Source organism: Rhineura floridana, chromosome 8 (assembly GCF_030035675.1).
Source record: "Rhineura floridana isolate rRhiFlo1 chromosome 8, rRhiFlo1.hap2, whole genome shotgun sequence".
NCBI lineage: Eukaryota > Metazoa > Chordata > Lepidosauria > Squamata > Rhineuridae > Rhineura > Rhineura floridana.
Window position 1 is genome coordinate 5,721,201 of NC_084487.1, and position 15,584 is coordinate 5,736,784.

The window sequence follows — 15,584 nt, forward strand, 5'->3', positions numbered from 1 at the left end:
CAGACCTGAACGTACAAGAGCTGAACAGGGTGGTTCATGACAGATGCTACTGGAGGTTGCTGATTCATAGGGTTGCCATAACTCATAAATAAACTTGAAGGCACATAACAACAAAGGACTGAGAAGTTTGATCTTGATTCAGTTAAAAATCATGCAGCATCTAGCACAGCTCCTTATAACAGCTACAACAGGCAGAAAAATAATTACATGGTCCACGAAGACCCTCGGGAGTTTTCAATGGTTCTCAGGGGGAAAAGTTTGGGAACCCCCCAGTCTATGATTTTGTTGATCACAAGTCACTATTGCTCAAATAGGCTAGGATGACACATAGGAACAATCCCTTCTTGTGATGAAGTTTTTAAATAATAAATAAAAGGCTACATCTTTTTTAAAGAAACCAGAATACAATGAATGTATATTTCTCATCCAAAAATGGCTGAAAATTGATGTGAGCCATTAAGTGTTGTTGATTCACAGGCTAATCTATCTTGGGAAGAGACAGCTCACGCACAGGCGGCCTCATTCATTCTTGGCGAAACCCTTTTCAGTCATTACCTCTGAAGCAGATGCAAAGCCAGATGTAATAGAATTTTTAATACCTAAGAAGGAAGATGAGCTGCGAAAAAGACATCTGTTTCTAACCACCCCATTTCCCCGTCAGATTTCAGCACCACGTTCTCTCCCCAGTATCTCTTATCTTGATATTCACTTTTGCAGCTCTCATGATTTTGTGTGTGTGGAGAGTGAGTTTTGCTGCTGGGAGTTTCATACATACAACTAGGTCTATAGAGAGAGCCGGTGGTTACAGGGTTGGACTGGGACCTGGGAGACCAGGGTTCAAATCCGCGCAACGCCATGAAGCTTACTGGGTGACCTTGGGCCAGTCACTATTTCTCAGCCTAACGTATCTCACAGGGTTGTTGTGAGGGCAAAATCAGGAGGGGAGATCCATGTTTGCACACCACCTTGAGTTTCTTGGAGGAAAGGTGGGACAGAAATGTGATAATAAAATAAATAAAATAGCTACGAAGGGAGGAGATGTAATGGCTTTTCTATGCCAGGGATCAATGCAGTGTCAGCTCCAGGTTTTGGAGGGCGTTGGAGCAAGACGTTCTCCCTCAGCTCTTGTCAGTGGACCCCCTGATGAGGTGTGGGCCCTCAGCAGAAACCTGCGCATGCTGGCTATCGCACCAGTCCTGGAACAATGGCCAATGAATGAAACCTATTTATTTGTTGATTTATTTTTAAAATTATATCCCACTTTTCACCATCTAGGTCTCAAAGTGTCTTACAATGATAAAAATAGACAAGATACAAGATGTAGAATGTAAATTAACACTAAAAATTTAAAACTTCAGAAATTTAAAATCTCAGAAATCAGGGGGAAAAATTGAATAATCAGAGAAGCCTTCATGGCGCAAAGGCCTCTTGCAATAAAACAGTTTTAATCAGGTGTTGGAAACTGAGCAGGGTTTAGGCCTGTCTGATTTCTAGAGGCAGGGAGTTCCACAGAGCTGGGCCCACAATACTGAAGGCACAACTTCTTGTTAACATGAGCTGTGCTTCTGGCCCATGGGGGGGGCACTAACAGTGCTCTCCCAGACGATCTCAGCGATCAAGGTGGGACATATGGGGAAAAGTGGTCCTTAAGGTATCGCCGCCCTGGGCTCCTGCTGGGAGAAAGGATGGGATATAAACCAAATAATAAATAAATAAATAAGTAAAGGTATCCTAAGCCCAGGGCCGGCGCCAGCTATGCTGAGGCCCTTGGACACCAGCCTGCCCCGGGCCCCGGCACCTGCACACACGCACATCCCACCTACTTTTCCCTTGAAGTGAATGCTGGCTGTGCTCTGCGCACCTGCCTCCTACCAACCAAGATGGTGGCAGGGGCATTAGCCCCTTAGGGAAGCCTCATCCGCCATCTTGCTTGATGGCAGGCATGCACCCACAGTGTGGCCAGCATTTACTTCAAGGGAAAAGTAGGTGGGGTGTGCAGGTGGGTGTCACAGGTCTGCGCAGTAATAGGGTTGTGTGCCTGGGAGCTCCCTCTCTGTGATCAGCGGTGAGGTTGGGAGCCAATGGTGCCGCGGATCGCGGATGGGAGCACTACCCACCCACCCTAAGGAGGGGTCCTTCATGGGCCCTTGGCCAGGGCCCTACCTGGCTGCGCTCTGGCACCGGCCCTACCTGGGCCTAAGTTATTCAGAGCTTTGTACAGGAACCTGGAGCCTGGCCTGGTAGTGGATGTGAAGCTAGCGCAGGTCTAACACTGATGCCACGTGTCGGTGGTAGTCAGCTCATATTACCAGTGTAGTCATAGCGCTGCACTAGCTGAAGCTTCTGGATTGGACCCAAGGGCAGCCCCACATAGAGCACATTGCAATTTAAGGGTATGTCCCTGTGTCTCTTAACACAGCAGCTGCCCAGCATCTACAATGTTCCCTGTGTCCCTTACAGACGCACGTCCCCTTGACACCGCATACGCATGTCACTATGGCTCAGTGGCAGAGCATCTGCCTTGGATGCAGAAGGTCCCAGGTTCAATCCCTGGCATCTCCTGGCAGGGCTGGAAGAGTTCCTTGACCGAAACCCTGGAGAGCCTCTGCCAGTCAGAGTTGATAGTATTGAGCTAGATGGACGAATGGTCTGACTCAGTATAAGTGTCATGGCCCCGTCAGAGGACTCATCAGACAAGGATGACTCAGGAGTAACAGCAGCAGACCCAGAAGCAGCAGACCCAGAAGGAGAAATGGAGGAAACTCCTGAGAACCCAGCTCCTTCTCCCCCTCAGCTGCAGAGCACCCCAGACACAGCTGAAGCCCTTCAGCCAGACGCAGACAGTGAACAGGATACCCCCCCTCACCTGCAGAACGTAGACAGCAGAAGGTCAGGCAGAAGAGGGGTAGGCCTGTCCACTTAAGGCCAAAACGCTGAGGGCTCACACCTGCTGACAAACCTGCTCCTTAAAAGTCAAACCTTGGCTTCAGCTTGTTGCTGACTACAACGTCAGGCGTGACCACTGTGTGTCTTCCTATCCCCTGAACCTTGACTTGGACTGATCTCTTGGCAAACTAGACCCGGACCTTCACTGACGTCTCTTCTGGATTTCTGGCTTGGCACGTAAGCTTCGAACGGCCTCTGCCCTTATCTTGCTTCCTCCTTGCTAGCCTGGCAGATTTATAGCCAAGCCGCCGGCTGAGGACTTACGGCCTGGCAATTACCAAGGAATCTCCAGCCCTGCCTGCACCCCCACCGACACTGCTGCCTCAGTGAAGAGCTGACAATAAGGCAGCTTCCTCTGTTTTTCACGCAAAGCATGTGCTCTGTTACTGAATTAGGACCTCTCTTCACAGTTGCATATACAGTTAAATGTGCAGTGTCCAGCAGCAGAGGAAAGCATGCAGTGATGAAAAAGTCAGCATAGGAGGAGATGTTTTAATGTTGCAGGAAAGGCACCAGAGACGTTCCCACACCATGCAAGGTTTATGCCGGGGTCTGGGGAACAGCTGTTAACATTGACTCGCTGACATTTACTTTTCCAATCCTCCAAAAGCAAATAAAAGTACGATATTAAAAGCTTCTATAACAGTCATTTTAAAACAAGGAATTATTGATCAAGTGCTTGAAGTACATAATGCTAAGTGATAAATGAAGCAGAAACCAGCCAGTGAAATATCACTGGAGTAAAAAAAATATGCGTTAGTATAAAGCATGAATCCTCCCATGCTGAAGAACAGTCTTCCTCAACCTGGTGCCCTTTAGACGTTGTGGACTACAACTCCCATCAGCCCCAGTCAGCACAGCAACTCCACTTCCTGCCAATATGCATTTTCCAATATGGGCAAGGAGGAGTGTCGAAAACGTCCATTTCCACAAAGGTGCACTTGCTGTAATCCTTGCCAATGGGTCTTGCACAAACTAAGCCTCATCTATCTAGTAGGGTCATTGAGATAAGCATGGAACAACCTTTTGTGCATTGGGAAGCAATACAAAATAAATAAAAAAATAAGGAAGTGATATGAGCAAGCTAGAGTGTTTTCAACAAGTGCTGCACAGTGTGATTCGCTCTGTCTACAGAATCGTACTCCCGCTGCTGGAGACAGGACACTGGGTTTAGAAAGACCATTCATTCAATCCAGTAAAAGTCAAAAGACTAGAGAGATGTGTTCTAACTTACAGCAGATCCAGGCAATCCAGGTTCCCCAAGCTCCCCCTGCCAGGAAAGAAAAAATCAACACATTAGATGAGATGGTCGTCCAGTGCTTGCTCACCTGAGGGATTTTGGTAAAAGCTGATGAGCTATTCCTAAACTTTGATGTCAACTAGATTGCAGCCAACACTTTCAAATTCACTGGTGGGGACGGACAAACCTGTGGGTCTTGGTTTCTCTTTTTTCCTGTCTTAAGCTCAGTTTGCATATTTTTAAAAAAATCCTCATGAGAATTTGTCAGTTTTTAAATGCACATTTCTAATTTGCACATTTTTGCATGCCATTTTACCTAATATACATATTTTGCAAGCAATTTTCTTTAATTCAATGCATTTTGCATGTTATTTTCACGAATATATTTAATTTTAAGCACACTTTCCCCTAATATGCATTATCTAACACATGATTTGGTTGGAAACCTGCATTGCAAAATTCAGAGAAGGGCAAATTTTGAAGGACTACTGTGATTCAGTTCATATCTTGTTCTGGGAAGTGTGAATTAGGTAGGTCCACATCCCTACACACAGGAGAAACCTGGACCACTTATCTTTTGACTGGATGATTATTTGGATATCCGTCATAGAATAGCCCTCAGTTTTAAGTGTACATTTGGGCAACATTTTGCTTTGGTGGTTCTTGGCCAACTAGGCATGAGTCTTAGGGATTATTGGCAGTTGTCCCAGCCAATGGGGAAATGAGTTTTGAAGTTGGTTTACCTTCCCCAGAGTGTTTTTGACTAAATGCCAAGAGGGCAGGAAAGGAGGCAACTATTTATTAGGCTGGAGATCTTCCCACTTAGATGGACTCTTACCAGATGGTTGGCCTATTAACTGCTAAGAGGTGATGGATGAAGGCACTCTGAAAACAACAGTAGGATGACTCATTTGGGGTGTGTTCCTATAGCAATTTGGGGAGCAATTTTAATTTATATTAATTTGTTAATTTATGCTCTTATATTCTTACAGGCCACTTAATATCAGACTGTGTCCTAAAAAAAGGAAGGGAGAAATTAAGGGGATAATTATTTATCACAGACACATATAAATATTTGGAAACTTGGGGCTCTCTTGCACCTAAAGAGGTCAGCCATCTGTTGTTGGCTTTGGCATTAATTCCCTACGTTGCCTTGGTCAAGCCATACAAGATATATGGAGAAAATGTATTGATGTGAGGCTAGAGGTTAGTTAGCATAGTGGTGAATCCAGCTCGACCCAGGCTGCGTGCAAACATCAGAGCCATTTTACTGACCTTCTGCCCCACCGGACCTCTTGTGCCAAACAGACCCATGATTCCTTTCGCTCCTGCTTCTCCTTTCAGCCCCTGAAAGGGAAAAAATAAAGATGCACACAGAGAAAGGTGCATTTCAAAATTCTTATCGCCCTGGCAACCATCAGCCAGAGATGCTGAGCTGAATTTTCCTAAGTTTTTATTTGTGTGTCAAAGGTTGCACGTTCAGAGAGGATGCAGGAGAGCAATTGTTGTTGGACTTCACCTCCCATCACTGCTGAGGCAATAGGAGTTATAGTCCAACAATATACGGAGGGCACCACATTGGCTACCCCTGCTTTAAGCTCGTAAGCTCTTTGGTGCAGATATGCATTTTTTGGCTTCTGTTACCCTGCATAGGGTGACATACATCTTTGTGTAATAATAATAATAATAATAATAATAATAATAATAATAATAATAAGTGGGAACTGCAACAAAATGTTGCATTGTGGAGTACTGGTGAACAGTGTTCCAGTTAATCAGTCATGTCTTCTTTCAGAATACTCCATTCTATTCAGTGGCGGCTGGTGGCTCCATGTCAGTGGGGCAGTGGAATCCACCCTGGGTTTTAGTCTGAACTTTCAAGGAGCTGCCTTGGACTAAAACATGGATGCCCTCCAAATGTTTTGGATTACAATTCCCATCAATTCCCTGTTGCAGTTTTCATCTTTTAGCAGGATGGGGTAGGATTCTTTTTTTTTTATCATATTATAGGATGAGCACTTTCAGCAAATAATGTTGTTTTGTTCTTTTTATGTAATGGATACCATTTTATTTTACAGATACCATGGGCCATGAAAAAGACAAATAATTGGGTGTTAGAAGAAACTAAACCAGAACTATCACTAGAAGCTAAAATGATGAAACTGAGGTTATCATACTTTGGACACATCATGAGAAGACAGGATTCACTAGAAAACACAAAAATGCTGGGAAAAACAGAAGGGAGTAGAACAAGAGGAAGACCAAACAAGAGATGGATTGATTCCATAAAGGAAGCCACAGACCTGAACTTACAAGATCTGAACAGGGTGGTTTTTAACAGATGCTCTTGGAGGTTGCTGATTCATAGGGTTGCTATAAGTTGTAATCAACTTGAAGGCACATAACATACACACAAACTTTTGCATTTGTAAGTTGCTTTGAAACATTTTATGCAGTAAGCAACAAATAAATGTAATAAAAATTAAATAATGCACGAGCAATGGAACCTGAAACCTGAATACTGGAAAAAGAAGGACTGTTTTTTTTAAAGAGGAGAACAACATCAGTCCAGCATAGGTTGGAACACAATGCATGATGGTGACGTTTCCAGAACTGAATTGAACTTTGCATTGCAAAGTGTTTGTGCTCAACAGCAAACCTGACTGCATAACCCTGTACTGTTTGGCCAACTGTTCATTTTCTGTCCTCCATCCTGAGACCCAATTGCAGCTCAGCACCTCACTGCAAATAAACAGAGTCAGGCTGTGCCAAAACTATGGCTTGCCACAGGGCAATCACACAGCTGAATATCTGACAGCTGGGGACAAACCACAGCGACCGTTTGTGGTTGTGGCCTTGAGTTGACACCCCATTGTTTGGCTCCTTGGAGTCATCTGCTTGGCATTAGTCTACATCAGCAAGGTGATTTTTACATTATAGGACTGCAGTGAGTCAAGCCTCCTTACCCAAAGTTGGTATGACAAGATTTGGGAAATATTAACAATAGATAAGACCTTGCGTCAGTTAAAGGCTACGACGAATCCAAGATTTAATTACTGTACCATTTTATAGAAAAACAGTGCTCAGCGTTACATGTAACCAGCCTGAGTCACAGGCCTCAAATCCGGCAACTGGCAAATATATGCGACAGCACAACAAACCAGCCGTATAGTTGTAAGAAAGCATTGTTTTCTATTTCACCCTGTCTTTGTCACATTTTGTTCTGCTGCAGTTTATCTACCACAAAAAAACCTACAGTATTTGTCCCATTTTTTGCTGTGGTGAACTTACGTAACCTACATAGTTTATATAATTAATTATGTTGTCACTCCATTATACGACCTAATTATCCCGGTCTGCTTACGCACTGGAATTCTTCTTAAGATGTCTTTAAGGTATTTTGTCACTTGTTATTTTCCTGCCAAGGGCTCCTTTTCGAAGGAAGGGTGGGATATACATTTAAGTAACTATTACTATCATTCATTTCAGTGCAAAGGAAATGCAGTGCAAATGGGGAAAAACACGTACTCAGTTACGTATACTGTTATCTTTTCGGTGCCAGGTCAAGACTTTCCTCTTCTCCCAGGCATTTTAGCATGTGATTTAAATTGTTTTAAAATTTTAAATTGTGTTTTAAATTGTTTTTAAAAGATGTGTTTTTCAATTTGTATATTTGTTTTAATGTTTTTAGTTACTGTAAACCGCCCAGAGAGCTTCGGCTATGGGGAGGTATCTAAGTACAATAAATAAATAAATACTTTGCAGACTGAAAGCAACAACAGCTAGTAATGATCGTATTGACTGGACTGATTTCCATTCCAGATGTGAGACGAATAAGCAGACATTGGCAATTTCTGCTCCTATTTCTGTTTTCGTCGGAATTCTCCAACATCCCTAACTAGTGTGAGTTGAAAGCTGTCTGATTGCATCAGTGGCACATATTACAGATTTGTAAGGTGAGGTTTTCACCTGGCCAGATGGATATGCAATTTTCCCCACCCGTCCCCAAGCTTTAAAGACAGAGAGATTTGTACAATTAAGGAACTCAACAAAACCACAGGTACCTTTCCTCCCGCAGGTCCATCTTCTCCTTTCTCGCCCTTGTCTCCGTCAAATCCTGGAGGGCCCCTTTCACCCTAGAGAGCAACACGGAACAGTTCTTTAAGTTATATTTTTGACTATGCAGAGGTCAGTCTATAATAGAACCTCTGTATTATTTTGTTTTGCTAAGAAAAAAACTTTATTTTACATAAAGGGTATATATGAGCTCCATTGCGTTAACCATGGTTAAGAGCAGAGCTTGGAAAAGTTACTTTTTTGAACTACACCTCCCATCAGGCCCAGCCAGCATGGCCACTGGATTGGGCTGATGGGAGTTGTAGTTCAAAAAAGTAACTTTTCCAAGCTCTGGTTAAGAGTTACATCTGCATTCAGCAAACCATATTTCCTCCAGCTTCTCCAGACTTGCTGATTTCTCCTTGGCCTCATAGGCTGGGGATGTGGCTTAGCCTGGCAAGATAACCATGGCTTCACCATATCTTGCAATCTTAATAAGGGACATGGCAACAAGGTTAAGTGTTATATCTACATGGTCTACGTAGGTAGGCTGTTAACTATGAGCCATCAAGAGGGCTTGCATCCAGATGGATTCAGTTTGAAGAACTGGATCAATCTGTATGGCTTAGAATCATAGAATAGTAGAGTTGGAAGGGGCCATCAAGTCCAACCCCCGGCTCAATGCAGCAATCCAAATCAAATCAAAGCATTCCCGACAGATGGCTGTCCAGCTGCTCTTGAATGCCTCCAGTGTCGGAGACCCTACTACCTCTCTAGGTAATTGATTCCATTGTCATATGGCTCTAACAGGAAGTTTTTCCTGATGTCTAGTCAAAATCTGGCTTCCTGCAACTTGAGCCCATTATTCCGTGTCCTGCACTCTGGGACGATCAAGAAGACATCCTTGCCCTCCTCTGTTTGACAACCTTCCATGTACTTGAAGAGTGCTGCCATCTCTCCCCTCAGTCTTCTCTTCTCCAGGCTAAACATGCCCAGTTTTTTCACTCTCTCCTCATAGGGCTTTGTTTCCAGTCCCCTGATCTTCCTTGTTGCCCTCCTCTGAACCTGTTCCAGTTTGTCTGCATCCTTCTTGAAGTGCGGAGACCAGAACTGGATGCAGCTTATGGCTGTCTAGCATGTAAACAGAGATGGGGTTTTGGGTCCAAATGTGTTACTGCAGGATATGAATACAAGAGCCTGCAAGATCAGGCTAAAGGCCTGTCTAGTCCAGCATCCTGTTCCCAGTGTGGCCAACCAGATGCCCAAATGGGAAGCCCACACACAGGACACAAGTGCAACAGCACTCCCCCCACTTGCAATCCCAAGCAACTGGTATTCAGAGGGATACTGCCTCCGAAAGGGGAGGTAGAACATAGCCATTATGGTGAGTCGCCTTTGCAAGCCTTGTCCTCCATGAATTTGTCTGATCCTATTTGAAAGTCATACAAGTTGGTGGCCAACATGAGACAATCTCTCTCCCTCTTCCGCTCATGATGCCCAGCATCTGGCATTCAGGGGCATTTTGCCTCTGGTCCTGGAGGATTTTATTAACAACATTGTTTCACTTGCGCTGAGCCTCTCACATATGACAAGATTCAGACTCCCAGAGCCAGGCAGGAAATGCAGTGGTGGCACAGACTGTGGAACCAGCTTGTGGGATATGCAATGTGAGAATAACAGCAACCCTCCGGCCCCACAGTCTCAGAGGCCACATCACAGAGGACACAGAATAATGGGCTCAAGTTGCAGGAAGCCAGATTTCGACTGGACATCAGGAAAAACGTCCTAACTGTTAGAGCCATACGACAATGGAACCAATTCCCTAGAGAGGTAGTGGGCTCTCCCACACTGGAGGCATTCAAGAGGCAGCTGGACAGCCATCTGTCAGGAATGCTTTGATTTGGATTCCTGCATTGAGCAAGGGGTTGGACTTGATGGCCTTATAGGCCCCTTCCAACTCTATGACTCTATGATTCTATAATCTATACCATACATGCTGAGCCCACTATTATACCACCTTAACTATCATGGCTTCCCCCAAAAGAATCTTGGGAACGGTAGTTTGTTAAGGGTAGTTAAGGGTACTGAGAGTTGATTGGAGATAACCTGTTCAACTCACAGAGCTACAATTTCCCAGGGTGGTTTAATTGCCAAGCCCTCTTCTTCCCAGGGGTCTAGGAACTGCGGTTCTGTGAGGGGAATGGGGCCTCCTAACAACAAACTACAGCTCCCAGGATACTTTGGGAGAAGCCATGACTGTAAAAATGGCATCAGTGCTTTAAACGTATCATGCAAATGAGGCCTGTGAGTGATGGAGAAGCCAAATTTCCATTGAAAAGCAAGAAGAGACATCTTACTGGATCTCCTTTGTTGCCTTTATAGCCTTGAGGTCCAAATATTCTCATGGAGTCTCCCTAGGATTCAAAAAGGTGTGAGAAAAAGTCCTTTGTGTTATTCAAACAACAGCAGGACAACCTGATGGAATAAATATACTAATGGGAAAAAACACATACTCAATTACACATACTGTTATCTTTTCAGCGCCAGGTCAAGGCTTTCCTCTTCTCCCAGGCATTTTAGCATGTGTTTTAAATTGTTTTAAATTTTTAAATTGTGTTTTAATTTGTTTTTAAAATATGTGTTTTTAAATTTGTATATTTGTTTTAATGTTTTTAGTTACTGTAAACTGCCCAGAGAGCTTCGGCTATGGGGCGGTATCTAAGTACAATAAATAAATAAATAAAATACTACTGCTTGTTACTAGCAAAATGCTCATCACTGTGACAGATGGTGTGTTCACTTGCGTGTGTGTAGGAGGCAAGACCGGGGCATGTCACATACTCCTGTCACAAATCCTTGACCAGCGCAGCGTCCATTTATTGTTTCTGCTAGAATCCAGAGGAAGCCACTGAGAACTGGGCCCACCTTATCTGCACAGTCCCTCTCTGGGTTCCATTTCTTGGTCACACTGGAGAGCGATGGAGGGATGGAACCCAAGACTGTGTGTGTGTATCATTCATTCACGCATATCCAGGATGGGAGAATCTGTAGCCCTCCATCGCTGACATGCTGGCTGGGGATGACGGAGTGCAACAAAATATGACAGGCCACAGACTCTCCACATCGATCATATATGCATATCATATATGTATATTAGGGCTGATTAAATTTCAGTTCTCTCCACTTCTCTTATATCCAGTTCTCTGTGTTTCTGCAATAATTTACTTTTAAAAAAAACAAAAACCCTCATGAAGATTCCCCAGCATTTTAATGCGGATTTCTCCTCATAAACACATAAGCACTTTCTAGTCATATGATGCATTTCTGGATGTTATCTTCACTCATATATTCATTTTAATGCACACTTTCCCCTAACATAGGCATTTTTGTAAACAATGTTTGGTCGGTGAACTGCATTACAAAATTCAAATAAGTGCGAATTCAAAGGATGGCTCTACAGAGTGCGTGTGCCTCTACAGGGATTTTTATAGTTTTTACAGAAGTGCGCACGCTGATATATAAGAGAAATTTCTGGCTAAAGCTGATGTTTTTTCCAGTGGGATTAGCTCCTCTGACACTGACTAATTCTTTTCAATGTAGGTGGAAAAGGGCGTTATCTGTGCAACTGCTGAATTTGGGAAGTGTATATTAGGTAAGTTTGCATGAAAATGCACATTGAACCAAGTTTCTTTGCCATCCCTAGCAGGACCCATTCGTGTCTCAAATTGTTCAACAGAAAGCATTGACAAATAATGCCCCCTGTATATGTAATTGGTCTTGAAGCAGACAAGGCTGGAATTGAGGAAGCACAGATTTGGAAAAGAAAAAGTTAGAAAACACTGCAGTGGAACAGCCTCAACGTAATTATGTCTTCCATGCTGTTCAATCCACCCCCTTACTCCTTAATGTTTTATTCGCTCTTCCTTTGGAGAGGGCATTACACATTCCTTTATGATGGGGAGAAAGCTGCTTCTCCAAAGAGAGAGATGCAGAATTCATCTGTTGCTAACGCAGCAGAGCCGCTTTGAAAGCCCTTCCTTCAGAGACAAATTGGCCACCAACTTTTAGCAGAGCAGGATTCAAAGAGCCGGGTTCAGAGGACCTCATTTCCCACGCCCTCATTTCCGCTGAGCTGCTTCTGGTAGGAGGCACGCTCAACAGAACTTTGGTTTGATGTGAATGAAACCAATGGAAATATTTCTCTTTGTTTTTAGTGGGGTCAGTACGACACCGCAAACCACACGTTTAATGACAATGTCGAAATATACAAGGGAAGGAGACTACTGGCTGCTCAGAGTGCCCTCCAGATGCTGCAGGACTCCAACCCCCATCATCCCCAGCCAGCATGGCCAATGGTTAGGGATTATGGGAGTTGTAGTCTAGCAACATCTGGAGGGCACCATGTTGGCCACCCTGGAGTAGGCTGTGGTTGTGCTGATGAACTGGCCTCTTTGATTTGCCTTCACAGGAAGAAAGCTGCCTTAGACTGAGTCAGACCATTGGTCTATCTGGATCAGTGTTCTTCAGTCTTGGGTCCCAAGAGGGATGTTGTTGGACTACAACTCCCATCATCCCAAAACAGCTTAGCCAATGGTCAGGGATGATGGGAGTTGTAGTCCAACAACATCTGGGGACCTAAGGTTGAAGAACACTGGTCTAGGTCAGTATTGTCTACACTGGTTTCAGGACAGGAGTCATTCCCAGGTCTACCTGGAAACAGAACCTGGGATTGAACTCCAGGCCCCTATATTTGGCCCTCGGACCTCTCCCTAAGCCCTTCCCCCTCTCCAAGCCCTGCTCCTCCTCACCCTCCTTGAATGTGGCCCTTGGGCTAAAAAAGTTTCCCTGCCCCTGCTTTAAGGTGAGCATGCAGCGTGGTGGTCTTACTCAGCTGCTCTCCTACACCTGGTACGCCACCAAGAAACAGGCCAGAGTCTGGCTTGTTGTGACATCTGAACCAAAGCTTGTGGTTTGCTTCCCCCAAACAAACCGCAAGTAGTAAGCCAAGGACAAACTTTGGTTGCTGCTTGTTAGGGATGTGCTAGAATTGCGCCCAATTCAGATATGGTACCAAAGTTTCCACTAGTTCACTTACTCTCTGTTGTTGTGGGTCAGATTCTTATGTAGCCATTTTCTGCTGCTATTCTCAATTTTTTTTTTTTAAAAAAAAGGCCTCTAAAAAATCATACTAAGAACAATAACTTGACTGATTTTTCCTTTTATTTATCGATATTTCAATTGATAACACTGAATATCAATGATAATATCAAGAATTTTTTCAAGGGGACAAAAAGAGATTGGTAAAAGCAGTGGCTAGTGGACAAAGAACAAACCCGAATCGATACCGGCCTGTTAGGTCGACGGAATGCTTTCAAACAGGCACTGGCCAAGGGATCCCATCCCTCCACTTCTGGCTTGTTTGGAGAGAAATAAACCACAAGTCCGGGCACAGATGTCATGACAAGCCAGATCACACCTTGTTTCTCAGCAGAAGAGGGGAAGGAGCAGAGCGATAACTTTTCAGCAGCTGACAGCAGCCTGCTGAGTGTCCACGTTGAACCATAGTTTGCCTTCAACTATGGTTTAATGTGACATGTGAACTGGGCCAGGTGGAGAATGAGAGAAACCCTCATTTTACACTTGAGTTCTGGTTAAAGGGGCTTACTTGGGGTGCTTTCTTAAAGGGATCCCACAACTCTTACCACTTGTACATGCCTACCTCACCTTTGCATGCGTTGCAATGGATGTCAGAAAGGATAATGGGACAGGTACTCTGGGAAAAAATTGCTATCAAATTCGCCCCACCCTCTCTTTTCATTTTGTCTAGATTGTCATTCAGGTGTGGTCACTGCTTAGGTAAGATGTCAAAGGATGGGAATATGAGGACTTTTTTTTTTAAAAAAAGAGCAAATTATGAAGGTCAATTCAACCTATTCCCTCACCCTGTAGCATTAATCCCTTTGATTATTCCTTACCCTTTCTCCTTTGGTCCCAGGAAACCCAACATCACCCTAAAAAAGTATAAATGAAAAGGAATACCTCATTAATATTATTCCGTTACTGAACCCTCCCCCTCGGAAGGTTCTTAAATAGAGATGTCTCACTATCAGAAGTCTGCCACTGTCATTCCATGGGTGGGCAGGTGGGCAGTGACTAGGGAAAGTCCAGAGGCGACCATAAACAAACGTCCTTTGCTTCTATGAGCCCTGCAATGGGGTGTACATCTTAGCCAAGAAAGAACCAAGCTGGCCCAAGCCAGGAAGATACAGGCAGGCAGAGGGGACTGGCAGCATAGCCAAGGTGTCAGATGGGGGCTTCCAGTTTGAAACTCTGCAGAGCATCTGCCATTCAGTGTCGACAGAACTGAGCTGGATGGAGCAACAGTCTGTATAAGGCTGCTTCCTACGTATTTGGAAAGGGCCGTAGCACAGTGGAAGAACATCTGCTTTGCATGCAGAAGGCCATAGATTCTCAAAACAACATCTCTAGAGGGCACCACATTAGCTATCCCTGGTGTAGGCTACAGGGACGGGATAAGGAAATCAGGGGTACAGCCAACATAGTGACACTCAAATATTGTTGGACTGTAACTCCCATCATCCCTGATGGTTAGCTGTGCTAGCAGGGGCTGATGGGAGTCTGAATCCAGCAACATTTCTGGAATGTAGCACATTTCATAGCTTTGCAGTAGGTAATAGCCATATATATGTGCTTTTTTAAAAAGAGAGAGAGAGAAAGAGAGAGAGGAGACATAGGTTATGATCTAGTTGGGAAAAGAGATGAGGAATACATGCATGCCCTGATGTCAACATCTTAAGCTTTGTGCAGGAAAAAATGGTTTCTCTGCCTAGGATGTTGATCTTTAACTAGTGGAATTGGACAGAGTATCTGGCTGCATCCTGATATAAGGTGGGTTGCAAAAACAGCACTACTATTATGAAAATATATGGTAAAAATTGAGAAGTGGATCCGCAAATGCATGTTTGGTTTAAATGTTGGTCCAAGTCTAAAAACACTACTGATCTAGGATGCTCAACATACACTCAACATTTGGCAACTCACCTTCTCCCCTTTCGCCCCCGCAAGGCCGTTCTGTCCCTGAAAGCATGCAAGAAACAGACTGTTTAAAAACAGATTTCCATAGAGTAAGCATTCTCTCTCTCAAGTGTTGGGGGGTGGTGATGGAAGTAGACAGCAGCCAAGGCTACAAGATGGGGACACATCTTTGCTACTTCAGCAATGCAAGGGATACTCAAGTGGAAACACACCAAGGTGTCTGTTGTCATGATGATGGGACACTGGTTTTCATAGAAAAATCCCATTGGGACAATTGGGTCACTGC

General features: G+C 44.2%; 1 protein-coding gene and 1 non-coding gene across 2 annotated transcripts in view; one reads left to right on the forward strand and one right to left on the reverse strand.

Annotated features, from left to right (window-relative positions):
- The window catches only part of LOC133390879 (collagen alpha-1(VII) chain-like), a 69,574-nt gene that overhangs the window by 44,404 nt on the left and 9,586 nt on the right, over nt 1–15,584 (reverse strand). The window contains exons 6-11 of the mRNA XM_061640332.1: nt 15,305–15,340; nt 14,218–14,253; nt 10,600–10,656; nt 8,251–8,322; nt 5,462–5,533; nt 4,181–4,216 (exon numbers count right to left, since the gene is read on the reverse strand). Coding sequence (XP_061496316.1) covers nt 4,181–4,216; nt 5,462–5,533; nt 8,251–8,322; nt 10,600–10,656; nt 14,218–14,253; nt 15,305–15,340 — 309 coding nt within the window. The remainder of the gene's footprint in view (nt 1–4,180; nt 4,217–5,461; nt 5,534–8,250; nt 8,323–10,599; nt 10,657–14,217; nt 14,254–15,304; nt 15,341–15,584) is intronic.
- On the forward strand, nt 2,491–2,562 carry TRNAP-UGG (transfer RNA proline (anticodon UGG)). The gene has a single exon. It is a non-coding gene; the product is annotated as a tRNA-Pro (tRNA).